This window comes from Bos javanicus, chromosome 26, assembly GCF_032452875.1.
Source record: "Bos javanicus breed banteng chromosome 26, ARS-OSU_banteng_1.0, whole genome shotgun sequence".
Classification (NCBI taxonomy): domain Eukaryota; kingdom Metazoa; phylum Chordata; class Mammalia; order Artiodactyla; family Bovidae; genus Bos; species Bos javanicus.
In genome coordinates, this window is record NC_083893.1 from 33592949 (window position 1) to 33617642 (window position 24694).

The 24694-nt window shown below is 44.1% G+C and overlaps 1 protein-coding gene across 1 annotated transcript in view; it reads left to right on the top strand.

Moving 5' to 3' along the window:
- Positions 1-24694, top strand: part of CASP7 (caspase 7) — a 41822-nt gene that overhangs the window by 12970 nt on the left and 4158 nt on the right. Inside the window, exons 3-6 of the mRNA XM_061403534.1 lie at positions 19915-20051; positions 20655-20783; positions 23553-23728; positions 24281-24410. Of these exons, the coding sequence (XP_061259518.1) occupies positions 19915-20051; positions 20655-20783; positions 23553-23728; positions 24281-24410 (572 nt within the window). The remainder of the gene's footprint in view (positions 1-19914; positions 20052-20654; positions 20784-23552; positions 23729-24280; positions 24411-24694) is intronic.

The following is a 24694-nucleotide window of genomic DNA, read 5'->3' on the forward strand; positions in this document are numbered from 1 at the left end:
GCCAGAGGGGTGGGTGCAGCCTGTGGTGTGGGAGTGTTGCTGCTGCCCTGGGTGCTCCCTGCAGCTGATGGCAGGCATGTTCCCTCCTGGCCCATCCCCAGCTCCCTTCTCTAGGTGTCAGAATTGCAGGAAGGTAAAGCAGTGGACTGGATGGACATGAGTTTGAGCAAGCTCCGGGAGTTGGTGATGGACAGGGAAGACTGGCGTTCTGCAGTCCATGGAGTCACAAAGAGTCGGACACGACTGAGTGACTGAACTGAACTGAAGGCAGTGGCGGGGGCAGTAGCACCCCATCTGTCTCTGATTGAGGACCCTCACCCTCCACTGGAAACCCCAAGGACTCCGGGAAACAAAAAGACCTCTCTTTTCTCCCCAGAAGTCTGGGTGGGATGGACGCAGTGACCTAGGCAGTCCCAGGCCCTTAGACTTGTCTTGGTTTTTTGTCTCACTGCCACTAGATGGCATGACAGCATCGTTTTATTTCCATTTCATTGCATTCATGCTCTGTCATGTCTGACTATTTGCAACGCTATGGACTACAGCCTGCCAGGCTCCTCTGTCCATGGGATTTTCCAGGCAAGAGCACTGGAGTGGGTTGCCATTTCCTTCTCCAGGGGAATCTTCCCGACCCAGGGATCGAACCCAGGTCTCTTGAACCATCAGGGAAGCCCATTTCTTTGGGCCCTGAGTAAGTGAAGTCCCTCAATCGTATTCGATTCTTTGCAGCCCCATGGACGGTAGCCTACCAGGTTCCTCTGTCCATGGGATTTTCCAGGCAAGAGTACTGGAGTAGGTTGCCATTTCTTTTTCCAGAGTAAACCAGACTGTTCCTTAATTCATATTTCTTAAAACACAAAACTTTATTAAAATGTCTTCTACTTATCTGATTACTGAAGTACACTTGGAAAAGACAGAGAACCTCAAAGTAAAAATATTTAGAATGTAAAATTTAAATTAGTAAAATGCTTGGACTTAGTAACTATATTCCAATAATTTTTTTTAATAAAAATAGAAAAAGTTCCATTAAAAATTGTTTTAAATGAGTTAGAAGAAGTAAGTGCTGTGTGCTCTCTGTTCTGTACCTGTGAATCTAACCAACTGTGGATTAAAAATTTGGGAAAGGGGGTTTCAGAAAGGTTCAAAAAGCAAAATGGATTTGCAGAGTACCAGCAACTATTCACACAGCATTTACATTGTTTTAAGTATTATGTAAGTAATCTAAGGATAATTTAAAGTATAAGGGAGGATATGCCTATATTATATGCACACGGTGCTAAGTCGCTTCAGTCATGTTGGACTCTTTGCAACCTCCTGGACGGTAGCCCATCAGGTTCCTCCGTCCATAGGATTCTCCAGGCAAGAATACTGGAGTGGGTTGCTATTCCCTTCTCCAGGGGATCTTCCCAACCGGGGACTGAATCCCCATCTCTTAGGTCTCTTGCTTTGGCAGGCAGGTTCTTTACCACTGTTGCCACCTGGGAAGCCCTATATGCAAATACTACCCCATTTTAAACACCGTACTTGAGCATCCAAGGACTTTGGTATCCTCAGGGATTCCAGAACCAATCGCCCTCAGATACGAAGGGACAACGGTGTGTGTGCCATCTATGTTCATTATGAGCCATCATTTTTGAACAAGACTTCGTGTCATCTGAGCACTGGAAGAAGGATCTCTCTTGATATTAACAGTAACCCTAGGTCCTAGCCCAGGTTACCTGCCATCTGTGTTAATGATGTGGTCCCTGCTCTGGGTATAAACTCAAGTTCTTAATGAATATCTAGGCACAGCTAAAATAGTTGGTAACCAGGAATAGCTGTTCACAGAATTGTAGAGTATTGGGAGCTGCATGAGGCTGGGAGAGGAAGGATGGGGGCAAGCTGGAGGAGGATGGACTTGTCAGAATAGACAGTGGGTTATCAGGGGATGGGAAGAGCCTGCCTGGTGGGGAGTGGGGGTGGGGCACAAAGCCACAGGGGAGTGATGGTCAGGCCAGGCCACGCAGCACAGGTCTCAGTGGAGGCCCTTGAACAGGGTGAGTTTTGTCCCAGTGGCACCACTGGAAGCCATGGCAGATACAAAACCAAGCCCTGTCCAGTAGCCTGGAAGATACCCCCTCCCAGCAACACTGCAGCTGAGAAATCAGAGACTCCTTTCTGAGCTCTGCCCAAGGTCACTATTAAAGGAAATAAAAAACGCAGAAAACAGATTGCACAGGCTCTCAAATTTCCCCGGGGCCTTGGTGGAGCCAGGGGTGTCCCTGCCAAGGGGTGTGTTTATCCTTCCAGTTCCTGAGTGAGGAGGGCAGGAGAAAAGGCTTGTTTTCGAAGCTTGATAAATTCCCTACTTTGAGGCTCTGGCTCAGATCCCATGGGCTTTCCCCTCTGTGTCATCTCTGTGGTCCAACTTTTGTCCTTCCTGGAGTGTGTTTCATAAATAGCACTTGGTTGTAATTCTTCTTTCTCCTGGGCTGCAGCTTGAGTTGCTCCACCAGTAAGTGTTATATGTAAACAGGTCCCTATTTTGTTTTAAAAAAGTGTTATTTGTGTGGTTATAAGAAAGATCCAGGTGGCCTGCCTGTTCATTTGGAGGGGGGGTGTGCGAATTGGAGAAAAGAAGGGACAAAGCAGACATTAACTCATTCCAAAGACTGTGTCCCTAATTAAGCAAAAGTTCATTCAGTCATACTCATTGATTGAAAGAGACCAGGTCCAAGCACCCTAAGAGAAAAAGAACTTTAAAACATAGCCAGGCAGTTTACGTTTTCAGTAAAGGTAGCCTTCAAGTTCAGACCCTGGAATCCTGGAGGCCTGTCTCCCCATTTTTTATATAAAGAGTAATCATGGTTTAATGATGTAGTTGAAGCAGTGATGGTATTGCTTAAAATGACAGCCGTGGTGGTGTAGAGTTGGACAACTCAGGTTCAGATCCTGGCCCTGAGTCCCACTCTAGTTGAGCAACTAGAGCAAATGTTTTGGCTTTCTTGAGCCTCAGTTTCCTCATCTGTGTGGGAGAAATATCAGTACCACCCACTGGGTTGTTTGTGAGAATTAAAGGACATGATGAGGGAGAAATCTTAGAACCGTAATTTCAAACCAGAGAACTCCTTGAAAGGTAATTTATCCAGGTCCCCTTCTGTAATGATCAAAGAAAGTGAAGACCAGAGAGGTTAAGTCCTCTGTTCACAGTCACCCAGCAAGACCAAGACCCGGGTCTGACTTGGGGGCACTGCATCAAGTACCGTCCACAAGTGCAGTGACATCGAGCTATTCAACCATATTAATCCACCAGCGGGGCGGTTTTTTTCTTCCACCCAAGTGGGTCAGCAAATTTAATTCTTCATTGAAACTGCTCCCTTTCTGCTTCACTTCAGCTGAGGGATGGTATACAGACAGCATTTCAACAGGGCTAGCGATGGGCTTTCTGATAAAGGGGGCCACGTGACCGTTTCAGGAGCAGCGAGCCACACCTCTGAAACATGATCAGGCAGTCAAAAACTCTGAAGCCATAACTTCTACATGTATAGATGATTGCTCTTCTAGAAGAGAAATAATGAAGCTATAAAGTTAACAGAGAAAGTGAGAAAGGAGTTTGGGAGAGAATGGATACATGTATATGTGTGGCCAAGCCCCTTCGCTGGTCACCTGAACAGCGTTGTTCATTGGCTATACCCCAATACAAAATAAAAGGTTTTTTAAAAGGTGAGAAAGGCAGGTAAATAGTAATAGAACTTTTCAAACGCCGTTAGCATAGAAGTCCAGTAATAGAAAAGTACTATGAGAATAAGACCCACTGTTTCTCAAGGGAGCTTGTAGTCACAGTAAGAAATGTGCATTATGGCCTAGCATGATCAAACCCCAGCTCGCTGGTGCTTAGGGCTTTCTGTCTGGCCTACAGCTGTTAAGATGACTCTGTAAACTCCGTGGCTGAAAGTGGAAGAGGTAGATGAAGTGCTTGTAAGAGAATCAAAACGAAGTGTCTGAGCTGTTCTCAGTTCTGGAGCCTGCAGCCACAATACAGATACCATTGTGTCTCCCACTTTGTTCTAGGCTATTTAAAGAGAATTCAGTCCTTTATTTCCCCTGAATGATTAAGTCATTTATCAGTTTGTATTGCCAGAGGTCTCTATTCTTTTTTCAAGGAGGAAGTTGGAAATATGGAGGCTGGTAATTCTTCTCCTTAGCCTGACTTTAAACTGACTTTGTTTCCCAATGGAAGTGTATTTTTGCAAATGTAGTTTCAGAGAAGGAATGGAGCCAGTTTCCTCTCCTTCACAAACCTGAGGATGGGAAGTGATTAGGAGGTTTGCCCAGGAGAGCAGATGTTGTAACTCGATTTCATCAGCTTCACACCTTTCATTGACTGTGACCTTGAACCAGGAAATTGAGAACAGCACTGCTGAGCTGTTTGCTTAATAATCTGGGTTTTTATGTGTTCGCCTCTTCCTCATTGCATTTGGAGGAGTGAAAGGGGAAAATTATAGTCATTTCCTGAACCATTTGCTTTTTTCAGGACCCTTGAAAAATGATTATATGCCTTACTTGAAAATTAAGGGGCTTGGTATACATCTGTGGTCTTTTGTTTTATTACTTACAGTACTATCTTGAGTATCTTGATAAGGAAAAAAAATAACCTTAATGAATTTGAACTCTGATTGAACACACACTCACTTCCTACTTTCATTCACTTACATAAAATTTTACACCTTTTCACAGTTCCTGTGTGTGCTGTTTTGCCACCTTTTTGTGCATTTGACACTTCGGTGGGTTGCCTGCATCTGCGTGCTCATCACTTTAAATAGCTGTGTAGTATTTTATTCTCCCTATCCTCTGTCCCCTGCTCGGCCATTGTCCCATCGTTTCTAGTTTTTCACTCTTAAAAATGGTGCTGCTGGCTGCATCTTCGTGGAAGTGTGTGGGTTTTCCCTTGGGACCCCAAGTTCCTAGAAAGTCACTTTTTCTCTAGGGAGCCGTCCGGGAATGGGGAGGAGGCAGCCACGTGGAGCCTGGGCATTTCTGCCGGTCAGCAGAGAAGGGGGAGGCCAGTGTGATGTTCCCAGCCCCAGTGTGAATGGTCCTATGGAAAAGTCCAGCGTGCAGTTCACTGCTGATTCAGTCACAGGCCTTCAGGGCCGGGCGGACTGTGCCAGTCTCCTGCCCCTGCTGAGCTCCGAGCATGTTGAGTTTTTATTATTTCAGGGAAGAAGGAAACTCGCTGCCGGTCATCGCAGGGCGAAGTGTAGTTCTGATGCAGAGGGGGGTGCTTTCGGATGGAGACATGAGGTACCACCTTCACTCTTTTCCTTCCTGTTGGTCTTGTTCTGTGCCTTGGTGTGTCCCAACCTGGGGATGCCCTCTCCTTAAATCTTGAAACCATGAATGAATCATCGCAAAAATATTTAGACAAAGCAGCTATGAAAACCAGAGCTCTGGTTCCGATTGAAGCAGCCCTTGGGAATTGTGTGCCTGGTGGTGTGTTTACTTTGGTGCTGATGAATGTCTGCAAACAGAGCTACTGGGAATCCTATTCATGGAGACACTTTAGAAAATAAATAGGAGCGGGTTTGGGTGCTTATATATTCCCTTCCAAATATAGAAAGGTATAATTCACATTTTGAGCAGCCTAGGGGATCTGTAAGAAGATAAAACCTGTATTTATTCACTCTGGTGATGGGGAAAATAATACTTGTGCCGAGTGTATTATAAAAATTTATTGTGCGCCTTCTGAGGTTTTTTACTTCTTTGTAAAGTAGGCACAGTATTTTTATCCTATAATGTTTTCTGGTACGAGTGACTGTGGATTCTTCAAGGAAGTCTTTTTGTATAAATAACCATCGGAGCTTGGTTGTAATTCTTTGCCTCTTGATGTTGCTGAAATGACTGAGTTGGCTGTGCACTGTGAAATTTGAGGTTCTGAAAAACAGCTCTCAATCTAAGAGGTTAGAATTATCTAGTTCCTTCCTGATAATCAGTGCTGGCATTAGCTGTGTTCCTAGCAGAGATTTGAGCTTACCGGAATGCATCTGGGAGTTGAAGATAGTGGTCCTTCCCCATATGAGCGAGGAACTACAACAGCAGGCAACATGAAGGATGGTGGGGAAGCACCATAGTCAGCCAGCCAGCTTCTGTAAATTAGCTGCTCATTGTATCTGAGTGCACACTTGAACGCACTTCCTAAGTCAGTCCTTCTGCTAGGCCTTCGTGGCTCTTGTGATCTTGCTTGTCTGGCCACAATTAAGCATGGTGATTTTGTGGTCAGATTTGTTTTTTTTTTTTAATCTGCAGCCAATTGTGTAACACAGGAGCTTTTAAGAGGATTTTGGAACTTTTAATTCAATGGTTTATCAGAGCCTTGAACTTAACAGCAGGGTTCAAAACCAGAATCCGGTGTTTCTCCTCAGCGCAGTAATCTTGGCCAGTGTGTTCAGAATGTAGAAAGGTCAAGTTAGAGACTAAGTTTATCAGCACAAAATCAGCAAAGGGAGGGGACAGAATGGGGCCTGGGGAGGGTAGAATGGGAAGGCATAGAATCTGGCTTTAAAAGTACCATGGCTGGTCTTTATTTGTTAGATCCTTCCATACCTCTCATTGTACTTTGTAGAACAAATGTTGGTAATGATTATTAACAGACTTCGTTAAAGCATTAAACACTATTTAAAAATATTAATGGAACAACAAGGCCCTACTGTAGAGCACAGGGGACTGTATTCAGTATCGTGTGGTAAACCATAATGGAAGAACATGTGAAAAAAAAAAATATATATATATTCAGATATGTGTATCTGAATCACTTTGCTGCACAACATTGTAAATCGACTATAGTTCAAAAAAATAAAATTTAAAAATATATCAGTGATCCCTGTTCCTGGTGACTTGGGGGATATCTGAAGTGGTTCCTCCACCATTTATGCCATTTGTCAGATTCAAGAGAAGGGCTGGTTTCCATTGACCTGGACTGGAACAAAGTGCGCGTCGTGTCCACCTCTTGGGGTCTCTGTAATAGCAGTTTTCACATATGGTAGCACCTCTTGCAGAAAAGCTGGATAAACCTGAGAGGACAAGAACAGCCACTTTTAGAAAATCTTATCTTCGGGGGAGGATCACCAGCTGAAGTTTTTAACCTGGATCCTTGAAAGCTTCTTATCACCCTGTTTGTTCCCTCCCCGGCCCCTCACCTTTGGAGACCCTGCAGTGCTGAGGTGTGGACCAGACCACCCTCATCTCTGTGCACTTGGCTGATGGATTAGTACCATCTCTTTGGAGCTTTTGAGGGTCTTATGATTCTGTCCAACAGCAGTTGTTTATCTAACAATCTGCTTGGCTCTGGCCATTGATCTCCAGACAGTAACTTTATGAGCTGCTAACGCTGGGATGGCAGAGCTCCCCTCCCTACACTGTGCTGATATGAGTTATGGGGCCACCAAGGCAGTGCTGGAGACTCGCTCAAACGTTGTGCAAACAAGGGCACATCAGGATGACCTTGCTTGCAAAGAGGCGTTTCCTGAAAGTGTCTTGGTTGTTGCTGTTAATTTCGGTTTAATGTTCAGCTCAGCTGTCACCTCTGTTACCTTGCAGATTTCGTGGAGAGCCATAAATCCCACACGTGACCCTAAATATAGCCATGCTGCTGACCCAGGGTGCCTTCCACAAGGCCGTGCTCCCCAAGGCATATCTCGTGTGATCTGGCCCAGAGCTAAGGGGCCCAAAGGCTGCAGCCCTGTGAAGAGTGGCATTTGATAGGGTGGACGAGCTGGTGCTTCCTACCTTGTTTAGGAGGGAGAGGGACTGGTCTACCCCTCAGGACTGGGACATCTGCTTCCACTGGCTCTGGAAGTAACCAGGTGTCTTAAAGCAAGAGCAGAGACAGGAGTGAAAGGTCAGGGTCAAAAGGGCCCAGACTAGTGCTGAGGCCCTCAGGCTTCTGAGGGTGTGAGTGTCTCCAAGAAAACACCCAGGCCTGGGGATCAGAGCCTGGATCTAGGGCGAAGCCTGGGAATCTGTTTTAACAGAGAAACGCTGGAATAAGGTGTTAGACCGCAGAATAAATATGGGCACTGCCACTGTCTAGCTTTGTGATCTTGGACAAGTTAATGCAATCTGTTCTATGAGTTATGGGGTTAATGCCTCAAAGAGTTATTGTAAAGATTACATGAGATATAATATGTAAAGCAGCAAGTGTTCAAAAAGTGGTACTTAGTAGAACTGTATTTATTATTATTGTTACTATTGACACATAGAGGAGGAAGAAGTTTTAAAAGTTAGGGAAAGAGGTGAAATTGCAGTAGAAAACAGAAAAATGGGGTATTCAGGGACATCTCTCAACAATTGCACAAAAAAAGTATGAATCCAAAAGTTTCAAAAAAAGTAATGTTCAAAACAGACCCAATCTTGAAATTCATTTGCAGCAAGTGATTTTTAACTATTAAGTAATAACTTTTAAAAATCTTTGAATAGGTAACTTATTCATAGATACAAAAAGAGATATACAGTCAAAATTCTTCCTCCTTCCTACTATCTTACCCTTGGCCTCTAGAACACAGGTAATCACTTTTGATGCTACTTAATAAATAACATGGACTTCCCAGGTGGCACTAGTGGTTAAGAGCCCACCTGCCATTGCAGGAGACGGAGAGGTAAGAGACTCAGTTTGCATCCCTGGATCGGGAAGATCCCCTGGAGGAGGGCGTGGCAACCGACTCCATACTTCTGCTTGGAGAATCCCATTGACAGAGGAGCCTGGCAGGCTCTGGTCCATAGGGTCGCAAAGAGTCAGATATGACTAAAGAGACTTGACAGGCATGCATGTGATAAATAACATGAGTAATCAGTTCAGTTCAGTTCAGTTGCTCAGTCGTGTCTGACTCTTTGCGACCCCATGAATCGCAGCACGCCAGGCCTCCCTGTCCATCACCAACTCCTGGAGTTCACTCAAACTCATGTCCATTGAGTTGGTAATGCCATCCAGCCATCTCATCCTCTGTCATCCCCTTCTCCTCCTGCCCCCAATCCCTCCCAGCATCAGGGTCTTTTCCAATGAGTCAACTCTTCGCATGAGGTGACCAAAGTACTGGAGCTTCAGCTTTAGCATCATTCCTTCCAATGAACACCCAGGACTGATCTCCTTTAGGATGGACTGGTTGGACCTCCTTGCAGTCCAAGAGACTCTCAAGAGTCTTCTCCAACACCACAGTTCAAAAGCATCAGTTCTTTGGCACTCAGCTTTCTTCACAGTCCAACTCTCACATCCATACATGACCACTGGAAAACCCATAGCTTTGACTAGATGGACATTTGTTGGCAAAGTAATCTCTCTGCTTTTTAATATGCTATCTAGGTTGATCATAACTTTCCTTCCAAGGAGTAAGCATCTTTTAATTTCATGGCTGCAGTCACCATCTGCAGGGATTTTGGAGCCCAAAAAAATAAAGTCTGACACTGTTTCCACTGTTTCCCCATCCAAAAAGTTGGCTTAAAGCTCAACATTCAGAAAACTAAGATCATGGCATATGGTCCCATCACTTCATGGGAAATAGATGGGGAAACATGAGTAATAATAATGACATTTATTTACAGCTTACTACATGCCAAACACAGTTCTAAGTGCTTTGTGGGTATTAACTTGTTTACTAGCTTTGGGGCAGAGGCTGTTATTGTTCTTTTTACAAATGAGGAAACTGAAGCACAGAGAGGTTAGGTTAAGTAACTTGCCCACTATCATTCAGCAATGTGCTGGAGCACAGTTTCAAACCCAAGCAGTCCAGTCCCAGAATTTGTGGATTTATCCTTTGTATCATCCTGCAGGAGTCTCTTTATGCAAATCCAAGCGAGGTACTCATTTTTCCTGGCAGGTGGCACAGTGTTCCCACTGCTCTACTGCTTTGTTTTGCTCTTCGTTTAACGCTACTTATTGGCAATTATGCCACAGCAAGACAGGGAGAGCCTCCCCATTATTTTTTAACAATACTGTTTGATTTGGATTCAAGACCCTCTCTTTTAGAGTCCATCCAGGAAGTAGAGACCGAATTGGATCTTGATACTTGCCCTGCTGGTTATTATAAGAGGGAGTGGCTAATTGAATAAACTTAGGTCTGCCAGCCAGGTCTTTTCAAGGCGGCTTGCTATTATTAAGTTTCAAAATTGGAAATGGGAACAGTGGAGGGGAAAAAAAAATGGAAGAGAACTTGTCCAAAAGTATTTCCAAACAATGTTAGGTGTCAGACACAAAAGAAAGACTTAAGCACAATGATTGTCCTGTGTCCTGCGGAATCAGCGACTGGGGCTTCCGAACATAAGCCTCTCTCAGGAGTCAGTCCCCTTCCTACTTGTGAGGCTGTGCTCAATTCATGTCTCTGCCGCAGCCTGGCAGCAGTAACTGACAGAGTGGGAGAGATGGCACAAGAAGGACAATGGGGTGGAAGGGAGCTAAATAATCCCCAGGAAGAGGGAGCCTGAAGCCTCACAACCAGTTGGTGGCAGACTCTAGTCTCTTGGAGTCTTTCTTGCAGAATACATCCCCAGGCAACAGTCTTCAGTCCACTTGGGTTTTGTTTTTTATTTTTTTTGGTTTTTGCTTTTTGTTGCTTTTGGCTGGGCTGGGTCTTCATTGCTATATGAAGACTTTCTCTGATTGTGTCAAGTGAGGGCTTCTCTCTAGTTGCAGGGCAAGGGCTTCTCACTGCATGGCTTCTCTTGTTGCAGAGCACAGGCTCTAGGTGTGCAGGCTCAGTAGTCATGGCACACAGGCTTAGTTTCTCCAAGGCGGCATGTGAAATCTTCCCCGAGGAGGGATCGAACCCATGTCCTTTGCATTGGCAGGTGGATTCTTAGCCACTGGACCAGCAGGAAAGTCAGGTCCAATTGGTTTCTTCCTGGCTCTTTTCCCCTGGTGACTTCTCGACTATCGGTTCTTCCTCTTACTTGTCTCTTGTTACATCGTCTAATCATCAGGGTTTGCTTCCCCAGACTTAAGCTACAGGTGGAGTTTTCTCAAAACCTGTGCCTCTTAGCGGGACTTCCCTGGTGCCTCTTAGCAAGATGAACTCGATGGGATTAAGTTGATTATCACTCTTTGATCCACATCTTTGGTAGAGAAAGACCTGGGTTTCAAAATAGGTTTTTTAACAAAAACCTATTTAGGTTAGAAGGAAAAATGAATACGGACGCTCAAATCCAGAAGGAGGAAGCAGATATGAAGTTCATTTTGAAAATGAGATTTCAGTTTAGGGGAAGAATGTTGTTGTTCTTGTTCAGTCGCTAAGTCGTCTCTGACTCTTTGTGACCCCGTGGACTGCAGCACTCCCTGTCCCTCACTGTCTCCTGGAGTTTGCCCAAGTTCATGTCCATTGAATCAGTGATGCTATCCAATCATTTCATCCTCTGCTTCCCTCTTCTCCTTTTGCCTTCAATATTTCCCAGCATCAGGGTCTTTTCCAATGAGTCAGCTGTTTGCATTAGGTAGCCAGATTATTGGAGCTTCAGCCTCAGCATCAGTCCTTCCAATGAGTATTCAGGGTTATTTCCTTTAGGATTGACTGGTTTGATCTCCTTGCAGTCCAAGGGACTGTCCAAGTCCAAGAGTCTTCTCTAGCACCACAATTGGAAAGCAACAATTCTTTGGCGCTCAGCCTTCTTTTTGGGGAAAGAGTAAGAAAGGGAAGTTGTCCTTAACCTCCCTTAAGATATTTAATCAGGATCAGAATCACATTCATATTCATTTTTAAGGTACTTTTTAGAACCATGGAAAGTATTTTCTTTAAGTTGTGTATCTTTACATGCATACTTTTGTGTTCCTATTTTTAAAGCAGTTTATTTTCCAAATTCTGTTCTGATAGAAACTGAGTCCTTTTCTTTATGTAATTTTTAGCTGAACCTGTTTTTCTTTGTTTTTACCTCTTTGGCTGTGCTGTGGCTTACAGGATCTCAGTTGTCTGACCAGGGATCAAACCCCTCACCTTCAGCATGGATAGTGCAGAGTCCTAACCCCTGGATGGCCAGGGAATCCCCAGAGCCTGTTTTTCTTATAAAAGATACTTGCTGGTGTAGTTTGATTTATCACCCCTGAGGTTGGGTTAATGGCAGCCTAAAGATATCACAGCTTGTTTATTATTTGGATATCATTGTACAGATTGCTTGAAAATAATCTATATTTTAGAAAACAAAAGTAAAATTTTATCTCTTAAAGGGCTTAAACTTGACCTCCAGCATGTCAGACTTAATGCTCCTCTTGTTAGGGTCTTTGTTGTTTAGTTGCTAGGTTGTGTCCAGCTCTTTTGCGACCCCATGGACTGTGGCCATAAATTAGCTAAAGACCTGTCAGGAGTCAGTGAGAAAATGCAGATATGAGAATTTTATCAAGATAGCAGCCCAGGAGAAATACTGACAGACACCAATTATTGTTATTATTATGTATAAAATGGGTGTGATTATACCCCATCCTTCTACCTCAGAGGTGTCAGTTGAAGACCAGAGATTCTGTAAACGTGTGAAATACGGTGTAGATATTTTAACTTGCACAGAGAACACCATCCGTGGAGGTCATTGACACAGTGGCAATAAGGAAACCGGTGCTGCTCCTCCCCAAACGGGGTGTCCTTGACCAGGACAGAAACACTTTTGCTGACACTCATCTCTGAGCTTTTATGAAGGCCTTAGAGCGGGAGAAGACGCCACGGGAAGACCTGCTGTCACCGAAACTCCCCACTGTTTTGTGACAGTCACAGAGGCCCCAGGGAATTCAAGAGAGGAAGCTGATGCTCTGTGAAAGCAGAGACTCACCGACCCAGGGCACACGGGACAGTGCAGACCTCTGTCTGACCCCAAGTCCAGGGCTCTTTTGTACTGCCTTTCTGGGGGAAATTGTTTAGTCGCTCAGTCGTGTCTGACTCTTTGCAACCCTATGGACTCTAGCCCACCACGCCCCTCTGTTCATGGGATTCTCCAGGCAAGATTACTGGAGTGGATTGCCATTTCCTTCTCCAGAGAATCTTCCCGACCGAGGTATTGAAGCCATGTCTCCTGCATTGAAGACAGATTCTTTACCACTGAGCCACCAGGAAAGCCCCGGGGGAAGTAGGATGAAGGAAGATTGGCATCACGCCTGTAAACAGACAGGAAACAACGGTGAAGGGGAGTCTTAGAAGGCAGGAGACCAGACCGAGGACATTTCTCTTTTAGAAATAAAATGATATGACAGAAGAAATTTGACCTTATAAAAGTAGAAGATAAAGTCACGCTGAAGCTGAAAACAGCAATAAGGAATCTGAATGTTGAACTTACACAGCTCATCTGTAATGTGGGCCAAGGTAGGAGGGGAAAGGCCACCTCCTTTCAGATTCTGATAAACTCAGGTAACATTGAGTGAAGACCCAGAGTAAAGGACCCTTGGACCAGGAAACAAGCTCAGCTTTCACTTTCATTTTTCTTATCCCAACTTTTTAAAAAAAAATTGGTTTTAATATGAACCATTTTTAAAGTCTTTATTGCATTTGCTACAGCATTGCTTCTGTTTTATGTCTGGGGTTTTGGCTGCAAGGCATGTGGGAGCTTAGATCCCTGACCAGGAATCGAAACCTCACCCCCTGCATTAAAGGTGATGTCTTAACCACTTAACCACCAAAGAAGCTCCTTCTTCCAACTTTTGATCAGAGCTTTGGGAGGGTGGTGGATACATCACTCTAACAAATACTCAAGGGCATAGGGCTCTGGAACTCTGACATGAAGGAGGAGACCTGGGATGGTCCCACTCTGCCGATCACTAACTGGGCGACCTTGGACAACTCCCTTCCTCTCTGTGGACCTCAGTTTCTGTGTCTGCCAAATGAGCAAACAAAACCTGATTCATTCATTCATATGACACTTTTTTAATCCTGACTGTCCCAGCTAAAACCTTTCTTGCCATATTTAGTAGAAGTGGCAGGAGTGGATATATTTGACTTTTTCCTGGACTCAAGCGGGAAGCTTTCAGCCTTTTATCATTAAGTATGTCATGAAAATTCAGTTAACTATCAAGTCAGAAAAAACAGGAGTTTTGAAACTTGAGAATTGTGCTCTAGGAAGCAGATTCACAGAAAGCTCTGAGAACTGCTCCACCTGTTAGAAGTGAAAGGCATAATTATAAACATTTTTGAGACATAGGATCATACATCGAAATTGCATACTGGGGATTTTGGTGGTCCAGCGGTGAAGAATTCACCTTGCGATTCAGAGGACACGAGTTCAATCCCTAGTTGAGGAACTAAAATCCCGTATGCCATGGAGCACCTAAGCCCTTACCCTACAAATACTGAGCCCACCTGCCTCAACAAAGATTCCATGTGCCACAACTAAAACCCAAAGCAGCCACATAAATAACTTAATTAAAAAAAAAAAAATGACACACTGGTATTTCACATGAAGTTCACCAAAGACACACAGTCCCAGGTAAGCATAAAGCAAGCCAGCAGCAAGTCACCATGACCCCCTGCAGAATCAGGAGAGAATATTATATACATTGCTAGCATCAGAAGAAAAAAGAAGTACTGATCTTTGCAGCTGAGCAGGCAGCCCCATCCTAGAAGCTGCCGCTGCTGCTGCTAAGTCGCTTCAGTCGTGTCCAACTCTGTGCGACCCCATAGACGGCAGCCCACCAGGCTCCATCGCCCCTGGGATTCTCCAGGCAAGAACACTGGAGTGGGTTGCCATTTCCTTCTCCAATGCGTAAAAGCGAAGTCACTCAGTCGTGTTCTACTCTTACCGACCCTATGGACTGCAGCCTACCAGGCTCCTCTGTCCATGGGATTTTCCAGGCAGGAGTACTGGAGTACAGGGTGCCATTGCCTTCTCCGCATCCTAGAAGAGCTCTGGTTAATGTATAATGCAGAGGCTTACTGCACATTAGGAAGGGAGGGGAAGCCCAAACAAACAGAGTTTGTGTTTAATTTTTTCTTGCCCTGCCTAAAAATATAAATTTTATTTCATCAAATATGATATTAGCAGTGGGTTTTTCATAGATGCCCTTTGCAGGCTAAGTTAGTTCCATTGTAATCCTAGTCTATTTATGATTTTTCTCATAGCAGGGTGTTCGGTTTAGTTTAGTCGCTCAGTCATGTCCAACTCTTTTGAGACCCCATGGACTGCAGCAAGCCAGGCTTCCCTGTCCATCACCATCTACCAGAGCTTACTCAAACTCATATCCATTGAGTCGGTGATGCCATCCAACCATCTCATCCTCTGTCATCCCCTTCTCCTCCCGCCTTCAATCTTTCCAGCATCAGGGTCTTTTCCAGTGAGTCAGCTCTTCACATCAGATGGCAAAAGTATTGGAGTTTCAGCTTCAGTATCAGTCCTTCCAATGAACATTCAGGACTAATTTCCTTTGGGATTGACTGGTTAGAAGTCTGTCACTGTTTGCATTGTTTCCGCATCTATTTACTGTGAAGTGATGGGGCCAGATGCCATGATCTTAGTTTTCTGAATGTTGAGTTTTAAGCCAACATTTTCACTCTCCTCTTTCACTTTCATTGAGAGGCTCTTTAGTTCTTCTTTGTTTTCTGCCATAAGGTGATGTCATCTGCGTATCTGAGGTTATTGATATTTCTCCCGGCAATCTTGATTCCAGCTTGTGCTTCATCCAGCCTGGCATTTCTCATGATGTACTCTGCATATAAATTAAATAAGCAGGGTGACAACATACAGCCTTGACATACCAGTCTCTTGTTCCATGTCCAGTTCTAACTGTTGCTTCTTGACCTGCATACAGATTTCTTAGGAGGCAGGTAGGGTGATCTGGTATTCCCATATCTTTAAGAGTTTTCCAGTTTGTTGTGATCTACAGAGTCAAAGACTTTAATGTAGTCAATAAAGCAGAAGTAGATGTTTTTCTGTAACTCTTTGGCTTTTTTGATGATCCAGAGGATGTTGGCAATTTGATCTCTGGTTCCTCTGCCTTTTCTAAATCCAACTTGAACATCTGGAATTTCACAGTTCACATACTGTTGAAGCCTGGCTTGGAGAATTTTGAGCATTACTTTGCTAGCATGTGAGATGAGTGCAATTGTACAGTAGTTTGAGCATTCTTTGTTGCCTTTCTTTGGGATTGGAAAGAAAACTGACCTTTTCCAGTCCTGTGGTCACTGCTGAGTTTTCCAGATTTGCTGGCATATTGAGTGCAGCAATTTCACAGCATCATCTTTTAGGATTTGAAATAGCTCAATTGGAATTCCATCACCTTCAGCTTTGTTCGTAGTGATGCTTCCTAAGGCCCATTTGACTTCTCATTCCAGGATGTCTGGTTCTAGGTGAGTGATCACACCATCGTGGTTATCTGGTTCATGAACATCTTTTTTGTACAGTTCTTCTGTGTATTCTTGCCACCTCACCTTAATGTCTTCTGTTTCTGTTAAGTTCATACCATTTCTGTCCTTTATCTAGCCCATCTTTGCATGAAATGTTCCCTTAGTATCTCTAATTATCTTGAAGAGATCTCTAGTCTTTCCCACTCTGTTGTTTTCCTCTATTTCTTTGCATTGATCACTGAGGAAGACTTTCTTATCTCTCCTTGCTCTTCTTTGGAACTGTGCATTCAAATGGGTGTATCTTTCCTTTTCTCCTTTGCCTTTCACTTCTCTTCTTTTCTCAGCTATTTGTAAGGCCTCCTCAAACAACCATTTTGCCTTTTTGCATTTCTTTTTCTTGGGGATGGTCTTGATCACTGTCTCCTGTACAGTGTCACAAACTTCCATCCATAGTTCTTCTGGCACTCTGTCTATCAGATCTAGGCCCTTAAATCTATTTCTCACTTCCACTGTATAATCATAAGGGATTTGATTTAGATCATACCTGAATGGTCTAGTGGTTTTCCCTACTTTATTCAATATAAGTCTAAATTTGGAAATAAGGAGTTCATGATCTGAGCCACAGTCGGCTTCCAGTCTTATTTTTGCTGACTATATAGAGCTTCTCCATCTTTGGCTGCAAAGAATATAATCAATCTGATTTGTTTATTGACTACCTGGTGATGTCCATGTGTAAAGTCTTCTCTTGTGTTGTTGGAAGAGGGTGTTTGCTATGACCAGTGTGTTCTCTTGGCAAAACTCTATTAGCTTTGCCCTGCTTCATTTTGTACTCCAAGGCCAAATTTGCCTGTTACTCCAGGTGTTTCTTGACTTCCTACTTTTGTGTTCCAGTCCCCTACAATGAAAAGGACATCTTCTTTGGGTATTAGCCCTAGAAGGTCTTGTAGGTCTTCATAGAACTGTTTAACTTCAGCTTCTTCAGCATTACTGGTCGGGGCATAGACTTGGATTACTGTGATATTGAATGGTTTGCCTTAGAAAGGAACAGAGATCATTCTGTCATTTTTGAGATTGCATCCAAGTACTGCATTTTGTACTCTTTTGTTGATTATGAGGGCTACTCCATTTCTTCTAAAGGATTCTTACCTAACACAGCTCCACCCATCAACAGAAAATTGGATTAAAGATTTGCTGTGCATGACCCTGCATCAAAATAAGACCCAGTTTCCCCCTCAGTTAGTCTCTCCCATTACGAAGCTTCCATAAGCCTCTTATCCTTCTCCATCAGAGGGCAGACAGAATGAAAACCACAGTCACAGAAAACTAATCAAACTGATCACATGGACCACAGCCTTGTCTAACTCAATGAAACTATGAGCCATGCCATTTAGGGCCACCCAAGATAGACAGGTCATGGTGGAGAGTTCTGACAAAACATGGTCCACTGGAGAAGGGAATGGCAAACCACTTCAGTATTCTTGCCTTGAGAACTCCATGAACAGTATGAAAAGGCAAAAAGATAGGACACTGAAAGATGAACTCCCCAGGTTGGCAGGTGCCCAATATGCTACTTGAGATCAGTGGAGAAATAACTCCAGAATGAAGAGACGGAGCCAAAGCAAAAACAATACCCAGTTGTAGATGTGCCTGATGATGGAAGTAAAGTCCGATGCTGTAAAGAGCAATATTGCATAGGAACCTAGAATGTTCAGGATATGAATCAAGGTCAATTGGAAGTGGCCAAACAGGAAACGGCAAGAGTGAACACTGACATTTTAAGAATCAGTGAACTAAAATGGACTGGAGTGGGTGAATTTAACTCAGCAGGGTATTGGGTTTTGTCAAATGCTTTTTTGCACCAACTGAGTTTATCACATAGGTTTTGTCCTTTATTCTGTTAATATGATGGATTATATAGATTGATTTTTGGATGTTAAATTGGATCCCATGAACCTTGTGTTCATGGGATCAATCATACTTGGTCATGGTGTATAATCCTATTTATAGATTTGCAGAATTGGCTTCTAAGATTTCATCAAGGATTTTTGCATCTGTATTCATGAAGGATATTGATCTGTAGCTTACAGCAAAATATTTATTGAGCAACTTACAAGCCAAGCATTGTTCTAGGTATTGGGAATTCTGCAATTTTTCAGAAGAGATTTTATTTTCAGAATATATATATATATATATATATTTTTTTTTTTTTTTTCTCTCTCATGGAATTTACATTCAGGTGGGTGACTAGCAATGCAGCTCCCCACTCAATCTGATGTTTTTTCCCTCTACCCTCTCAACAATGCCCCAGGTTCCAGCTTCAGTGCCTGTGTGCCTGACTCAGAAAACTGGATGGTCAGGGTCTGGAGATTGGAAGGGGCCTACTTTCCATTTTAAGTTACTATTCCTTTTTCCCCCTTTCATGGAAATGTTGATTGAATGATAAGATCCATATGGAGAAGTGCACACACTTACGTACCCTTTTGTGTCTAGGTTCTTTCACTCAGTGTTATCTGAGATGCATCCGCATGGCTCTGTGTTGTCATAGTTTATTCATCTCGTTATTGTAGGCATGTGTTTTAATGCATTCTATTCATCATGCATCACAGATCATGAATTTTTTTTTTTTACATATTGAAGGCTTGTGACAAACCCTATGTTGTCAGATGATGGTTAGAATTTTTTAGCAGTTTTTTAAATTATGTATTAGTTTATTTGGCGGTGCCAAGTGTTAGCTGCAGCATGTGGCGTCTTCAGTCTTCATGGTGGCATGCAGGATCTTCTGTTGTGGCATGTGGGATCTACTTCCCTGACCAGGGATCAGACCCAGGCCCCCAGCATTTGGGAGAGTCTTAGCCATTAGACCACCAGGGAAGTCAGCAATAAAGTATTTTTAATAAAGGTACACCTACATTTTTTTTTAAGAAACAATGCTGTTGCACACAGTAGACTACAGTGTAGTGTAAACATAACTTTTATATACACTGGGAAACCAAAAAAAGAAAAATCTGACTCACTTTATTGTAATATTTGCTTGATTGCAGTGGTCTGAGCCCACATCTCCATATCTGTAGTGTTGCGCTGTACAAATATTCCACAGTTAATCCATTCTACTGTAAATGGACATTTGGATTACTCCCTGTTTGGGGCTGTTACTAAACAGTACTGCTGTGCACACGCGTGGCTCTGTCCTTAGGTAAACATCTGCTCTCCTTTGGGCTGGATACCCAGCAGTGGACTGGGTCTCTTAAAGGATATGTTTAAGTTCAGTTTTGGTAGATTCTGCCAGTTTCCACAGAGGGATGTACAAAGTGGGCTCCCCCAGCATCGAATAGTAACTCCAGGTGCTGAACACCCTGTCGTACTCTAAGGCATAGTCACCGACACCCTGTAGCACTTGTAAGGAGCGTACTGGTATCACATTATGATTTTAGTTGGCATTTCTGTAGCATCTAATGAAATTAAGCAGGAGATCCTGCTCACTTTAAATACGACAGTTAAACAGAACAATCTGTCCACCCCAGGTCTTTTTTTTCCCCACAGACATTGCAGCGTTCTTAGGCATGCCTTTTATGCTAGTAGTAAAATCAAGAGGTCATTACTGTCTTGACAACTTCGATAGCCCCTGACTGGCTTTATATTTTCCCAGTAAGAAGAAGAAAAATGACTCAGGGAAATCAGTCAACATCCCCCGGGACCGAGTGCCTACATATCAGTATAACATGAATTTTGAGAAGGTGGGCAAATGCATCATCATAAACAACAAGAACTTTGACAGAATAACAGGTGGGTGCTGGGGGCATGGGCTCAGCTCTCCTGTTCCCTTCCAGTTCCTTCAGCTTCATTCAGACTGGTATCAGACATTCGTCAGAAGGCCTCTGTGTCTACCTGCTATGGCAGACAGCCCCTGCACAGGCGGTGGCATGTGTCCAGGAGAGAGGGATGAGGGGAAACTGGGAACTTTCAGTCTGAGATTCCCATCATGTGGGTTAGCAGATGTGGGGCTTGGACCAAAGGACTCGGAGGATGAAGTTGGGGGCGGGCTGCTTGGCGTCGGCTGAGCCAGGTGATGGGCTTCCCAGGTGGTGCTAGCGCTAAAGAATCTGCCTGCCAGTGCCGGAGCCACAGGAGACGCAGGTTTGATCCCTGGGTGGGGAAGATCCCCTGGAGGAGGAAACGGCAATCCACTCCAGTATTCTTGCCTGGAGAGTCCTCATGGACAGAGGAGCCTGGTGGGCTGCAGACCACGGGGTAGCAAAGAGTCGGACATGACTGAGCACGAGTACAAGCCGCATGAAGGGGCTTACCTTTTGGTGGGGAGGGGGGCGGCGGTACTCACCTTCTGTGCATGTGGCGCCCATCGGTGAACTCGGTGCTCGATTCCCACAGGAATGGGTGTCCGCAACGGCACAGACAAAGATGCAGAGGCTCTTTTCAAGTGCTTCCGGAGCCTGGGTTTCGATGTGAGTGTCTATAACGACTGCTCTTGTGCCAAGATGCAAGATCTGCTGAAAAAAGGTACACTCCTGCCCCTGCTCCTTCAGTCATCTTCCTGCTCCCCAGTGGAGCCAGCCCCACCTGGTCTGAGAAGCTGCCTTCACGTGACGGGGGGAGGGATCTCAGCATGGGAGGCCTTTCCTTCCTCCAGGCGACTGCATACCTGTCTCCAGGACACCTGTCTCTCTTGGTAAACTTAGATTTCCCCCTCAAAGGAGGAAAGCAGCTTACCTCACAGCAATAGGTTCTGTAGCTACAGAACAGTCTCAATTTCAAAAGGCTAATAAAGTGGCAAATCTTACCTTTCTGTCCAGAACAGAGTTTAAGTATAAATTTTCACTGGTGGCAGATAGAGAATAATAATCCCCATACACTTCAGAACTACCTTAATTCTTACACAACATGTTCACAGAATTGTTTCTTTAGATCTTTAATGGAACCCCTGCCGTGTTGGCCAACAACATCATCGTGCCCATTTCATAAATGTAGGGACAGAGATTTAGAGAGAGAATAAGGGTCATACTGAAGGCACAGTTAGGAGGAGCAGGACCAAAACTCAAGCATTAACTAATTCCAGAACAATTATGTTTTCTATTATCCCACACCTATCTAGTGGAAGCTACCTATGATATTCTCACATTTAAGGCAAATAATTGAAAGTAACACCCTCCCAACCTGTTAGACAGTGACCCATGGGCAGAGGGTAGAAAGTTTCAACTACTGATCCTTTTCTCAGATGCGCAGCTAAACAAGAAAAAGGTCCCTCTCCCCACTTTATAACACTCTCTCTTAAGTACCCATCTCTTACATTTTTAAAAACCAGGCATCTTTTCCTTACTTCTTCAAACAAGGATCTTAAGAGCCGACCTTCGGTACCCTAGTAGGCCACGTGGTAGAGCAGACTGGAAATCACGAGTACACATTTGGGGTCTAGTCCAAGTTTGAGCAGTCCAAGGGTGAGCAAGGCAGGGTGTCTGTGCCCTCCTGATTTTTTGCTTTCCTGAAATGTGGATCATGATACAGTAAGTCCTGCTTCTTAGGGTTGCAATTAGCATTAGCTGAGGGAAAGCTTGTGAGCATGATTTGAGAAGGGTAATGCCCTATACAGATGTAAGGACTTTTCCCAATGGTGGTTTCTGTTCTTATGAAAAGTGAGTTATACTGGGACTTCCCTGGAGGTCAGGTGGCTAAGACCGCATGCTCCCAATGCAGGGGGCCCAGGTTCGATCCCTGGTCAGAGAATTTACATGGCACAACTAAGACTTCTTATGCCACAACTAGAAAGCTTCCACATTCCACAAGGAAGATCGAAGCTCCCATATGCTGCTACTAGGATTCCACTCAGCCAAATAAGCAAATAAATAAAAATAAATATTTTTTAAAAAGCAGATTATTCCACCTGAGCCCAGGTCACATCAGGATCACAGAATTCTCGTTTATCGTCCTATCAAAATAGCAATGTGGTGATTTTTCTTGACAGGGCAAAGTTCTAGGATGTCTCTGAGATGCCATTTTTTATCAGTGAAATAAAAATGAATGAGGCCTACTTCAAGGGGCTCTTGTAGAGATTAAGTAAGGTAACTCGGGCAAAGTACCTAGATCACTGCTGCAGTAGGTGTTCAGGAAATTCTTTTACTACTATTATTTTTTTGGCCACATCGCAGCTTGTGGAATTTTAGCTCCCCAACCAGGAATCAAACTCAGGCCCTCAGCAGTGAGAGCATGGAGTCCTAACCACTTGACTGCCATGGAATTAAGAAATTCTGAATCTTACTCTTCTCTCATCACGGATGAAGAGAAGAAAGGTTATAGTGCATAGTTTCTAGCTAGCTAGTTAGTTAGAACCATAGAACCGTAGATGAGATCAAGCTAAGCCAACTTACTGGGCCTTCCCCGGTGGCGCTAGTCGTAAAGAACCCTCCTGCCAATGCAGGAGAGATGTAAGAGATCCACATTTGATCCCGGTCGGGAAGATCCCCTGGAGGAGGGCATGGCAACCCACTCCAATATTCTTGCCTAGAGAATCCCATGGACAGAGGAACCTGGTGGGCTACAGTTCATGGGATCTCAAAGAGTCGGGCACGACTGAGCGACTAACTCTTTCTTTTCTTTTCAGTAAAAGTAATGCATTCACCTTGTTTGGCAACCACCACCACCTACCTCCAGAAGAAGTCTTTTCATCTTGCACAACTGAAACTCTGTCCCCATTAAACCCTAAGGCCCCGTTTCCCATCCCCTCAGCCCCTGGTAACCACCATTCTGCTTTCTGCCTTGTGAACCTGATTACCCTAGGAACCTCATATACGTGAAATCATAGGGCCTCTTTTCTTTAGTCAGAGTCTTGTTTCACTTAGTGTGTTTTATTTTCTTTAACAAATACTTGCTTGATACTCATGTGGTCTGCTTTGCAAATATCAACCCATTTAATGGGTAGCTCCATTTTACAGACAAGAAAACCAAGACACAAAATGGTTAAGCAGCTTGCCCAGTGTCACAGACCTAACCAAGGCCCCAGCCTTCAGCAGCCCAATATGCTGTCCCAGAAGCTGCCTGAAGCCCGCTTGCCTGTGGGATTCTCTTCCACATGAGGCAGCCTTGTTCTGGTTTCAACTCAGTGGGAATTCTAGAATTCTCCCTCTAACCTCTCCTCAGTGTCATACAGGGTGCTCCTCCACCCTCTGCCTGTCCCTCTTCATCAGTGGCAGCCACCAGACTGGAAGGGAATAGAACGTCTGAGGTCCCACACCCAGGAGTCATATTTTAACTTTTCAATGTATCAATGGCTTGCAGCTTCTGAAGAAGACCACAGAAATTCAGCCTGCTTCGCCTGCATCTTATTAAGCCATGGAGAAGAAAATTTAATTTATGGAACAGACGGCAAGACAGCAATAAAGGACTTGACAGCCCATTTTAGGGGGGATCGATGCAAAACCCTGTTAGAGAAACCCAAACTCTTCTTCATTCAGGTAATCCCTTTTCAGAGTCTATAGAGAGACTTCCCTGGTAGTCCAGTGGCTAAGACTCTGCTGTCCCAGTGCCGGGGGCCCAGGTTCAATCCCTGGTCAGGGAACTGGATCCCACGTGTCATAATTAAGTGCAACTAAGCTGCAATTAAGACCCAGCACAGACAAATAAATTAATTTTCTTTAAGTATTAAAATAATTTAAAAAAACAAAGTCAATAGAAATGAAAAAAGATTACAGACTGACTTGGCTTGTATCATTTTTTACAAATCTACATGCTGTTTCCATTGGGGTATGCAAATTTAGGTTGTATTTTTCTACCTCTAATGCTTGGCATCTGTATTTGCATTAGATCACAAATTATCTTAGTTTAAGACATTATAGTCTTTTTAGTTGCTCTGCTTGCTAATTCAACACATCTTCAGATTATCTTGGACATCGTTGTGTTGCTGGTACATGCCAAGCACAGTTCTAAGACTGCAGTGGGATACAGCTGTGAATAGCACACATGTTCCTATTTTCAGCTTCATGCAGCCATCTCTGCTTTGATTTTAGGCTTGCCGGGGAACAGAGCTTGATGACGGGATCCAGGCCGACTCGGGACCTATCAATGACACTGATGCTAATCCCCGTTATAAGATCCCAGTTGAAGCCGACTTTCTCTTTGCCTATTCCACAGTTCCAGGTATCAAGTCCCTCGTCTGCTAACCACACCATGCATCCCACCTTTGAAATGGAGACTTGGAGCTGTGTTAGTTTCCTATTGCCGCAGTGATAAATTGCGGCGAACATGGTGGCTGAACACACACAAATGTATTACCTTACAGTTCCACTGGTCAGAATTCCAGAATGGGCAGCAGTTCCTTCTAGAGACTGTAGGGGGCGCAAATCCACAGCCTTGCTTTCCCAGCATGTTTAGAACTGCCTGCATCCCTTGGCCTGTGGCCCCCTTCCTCCAGCTTCAAAGCC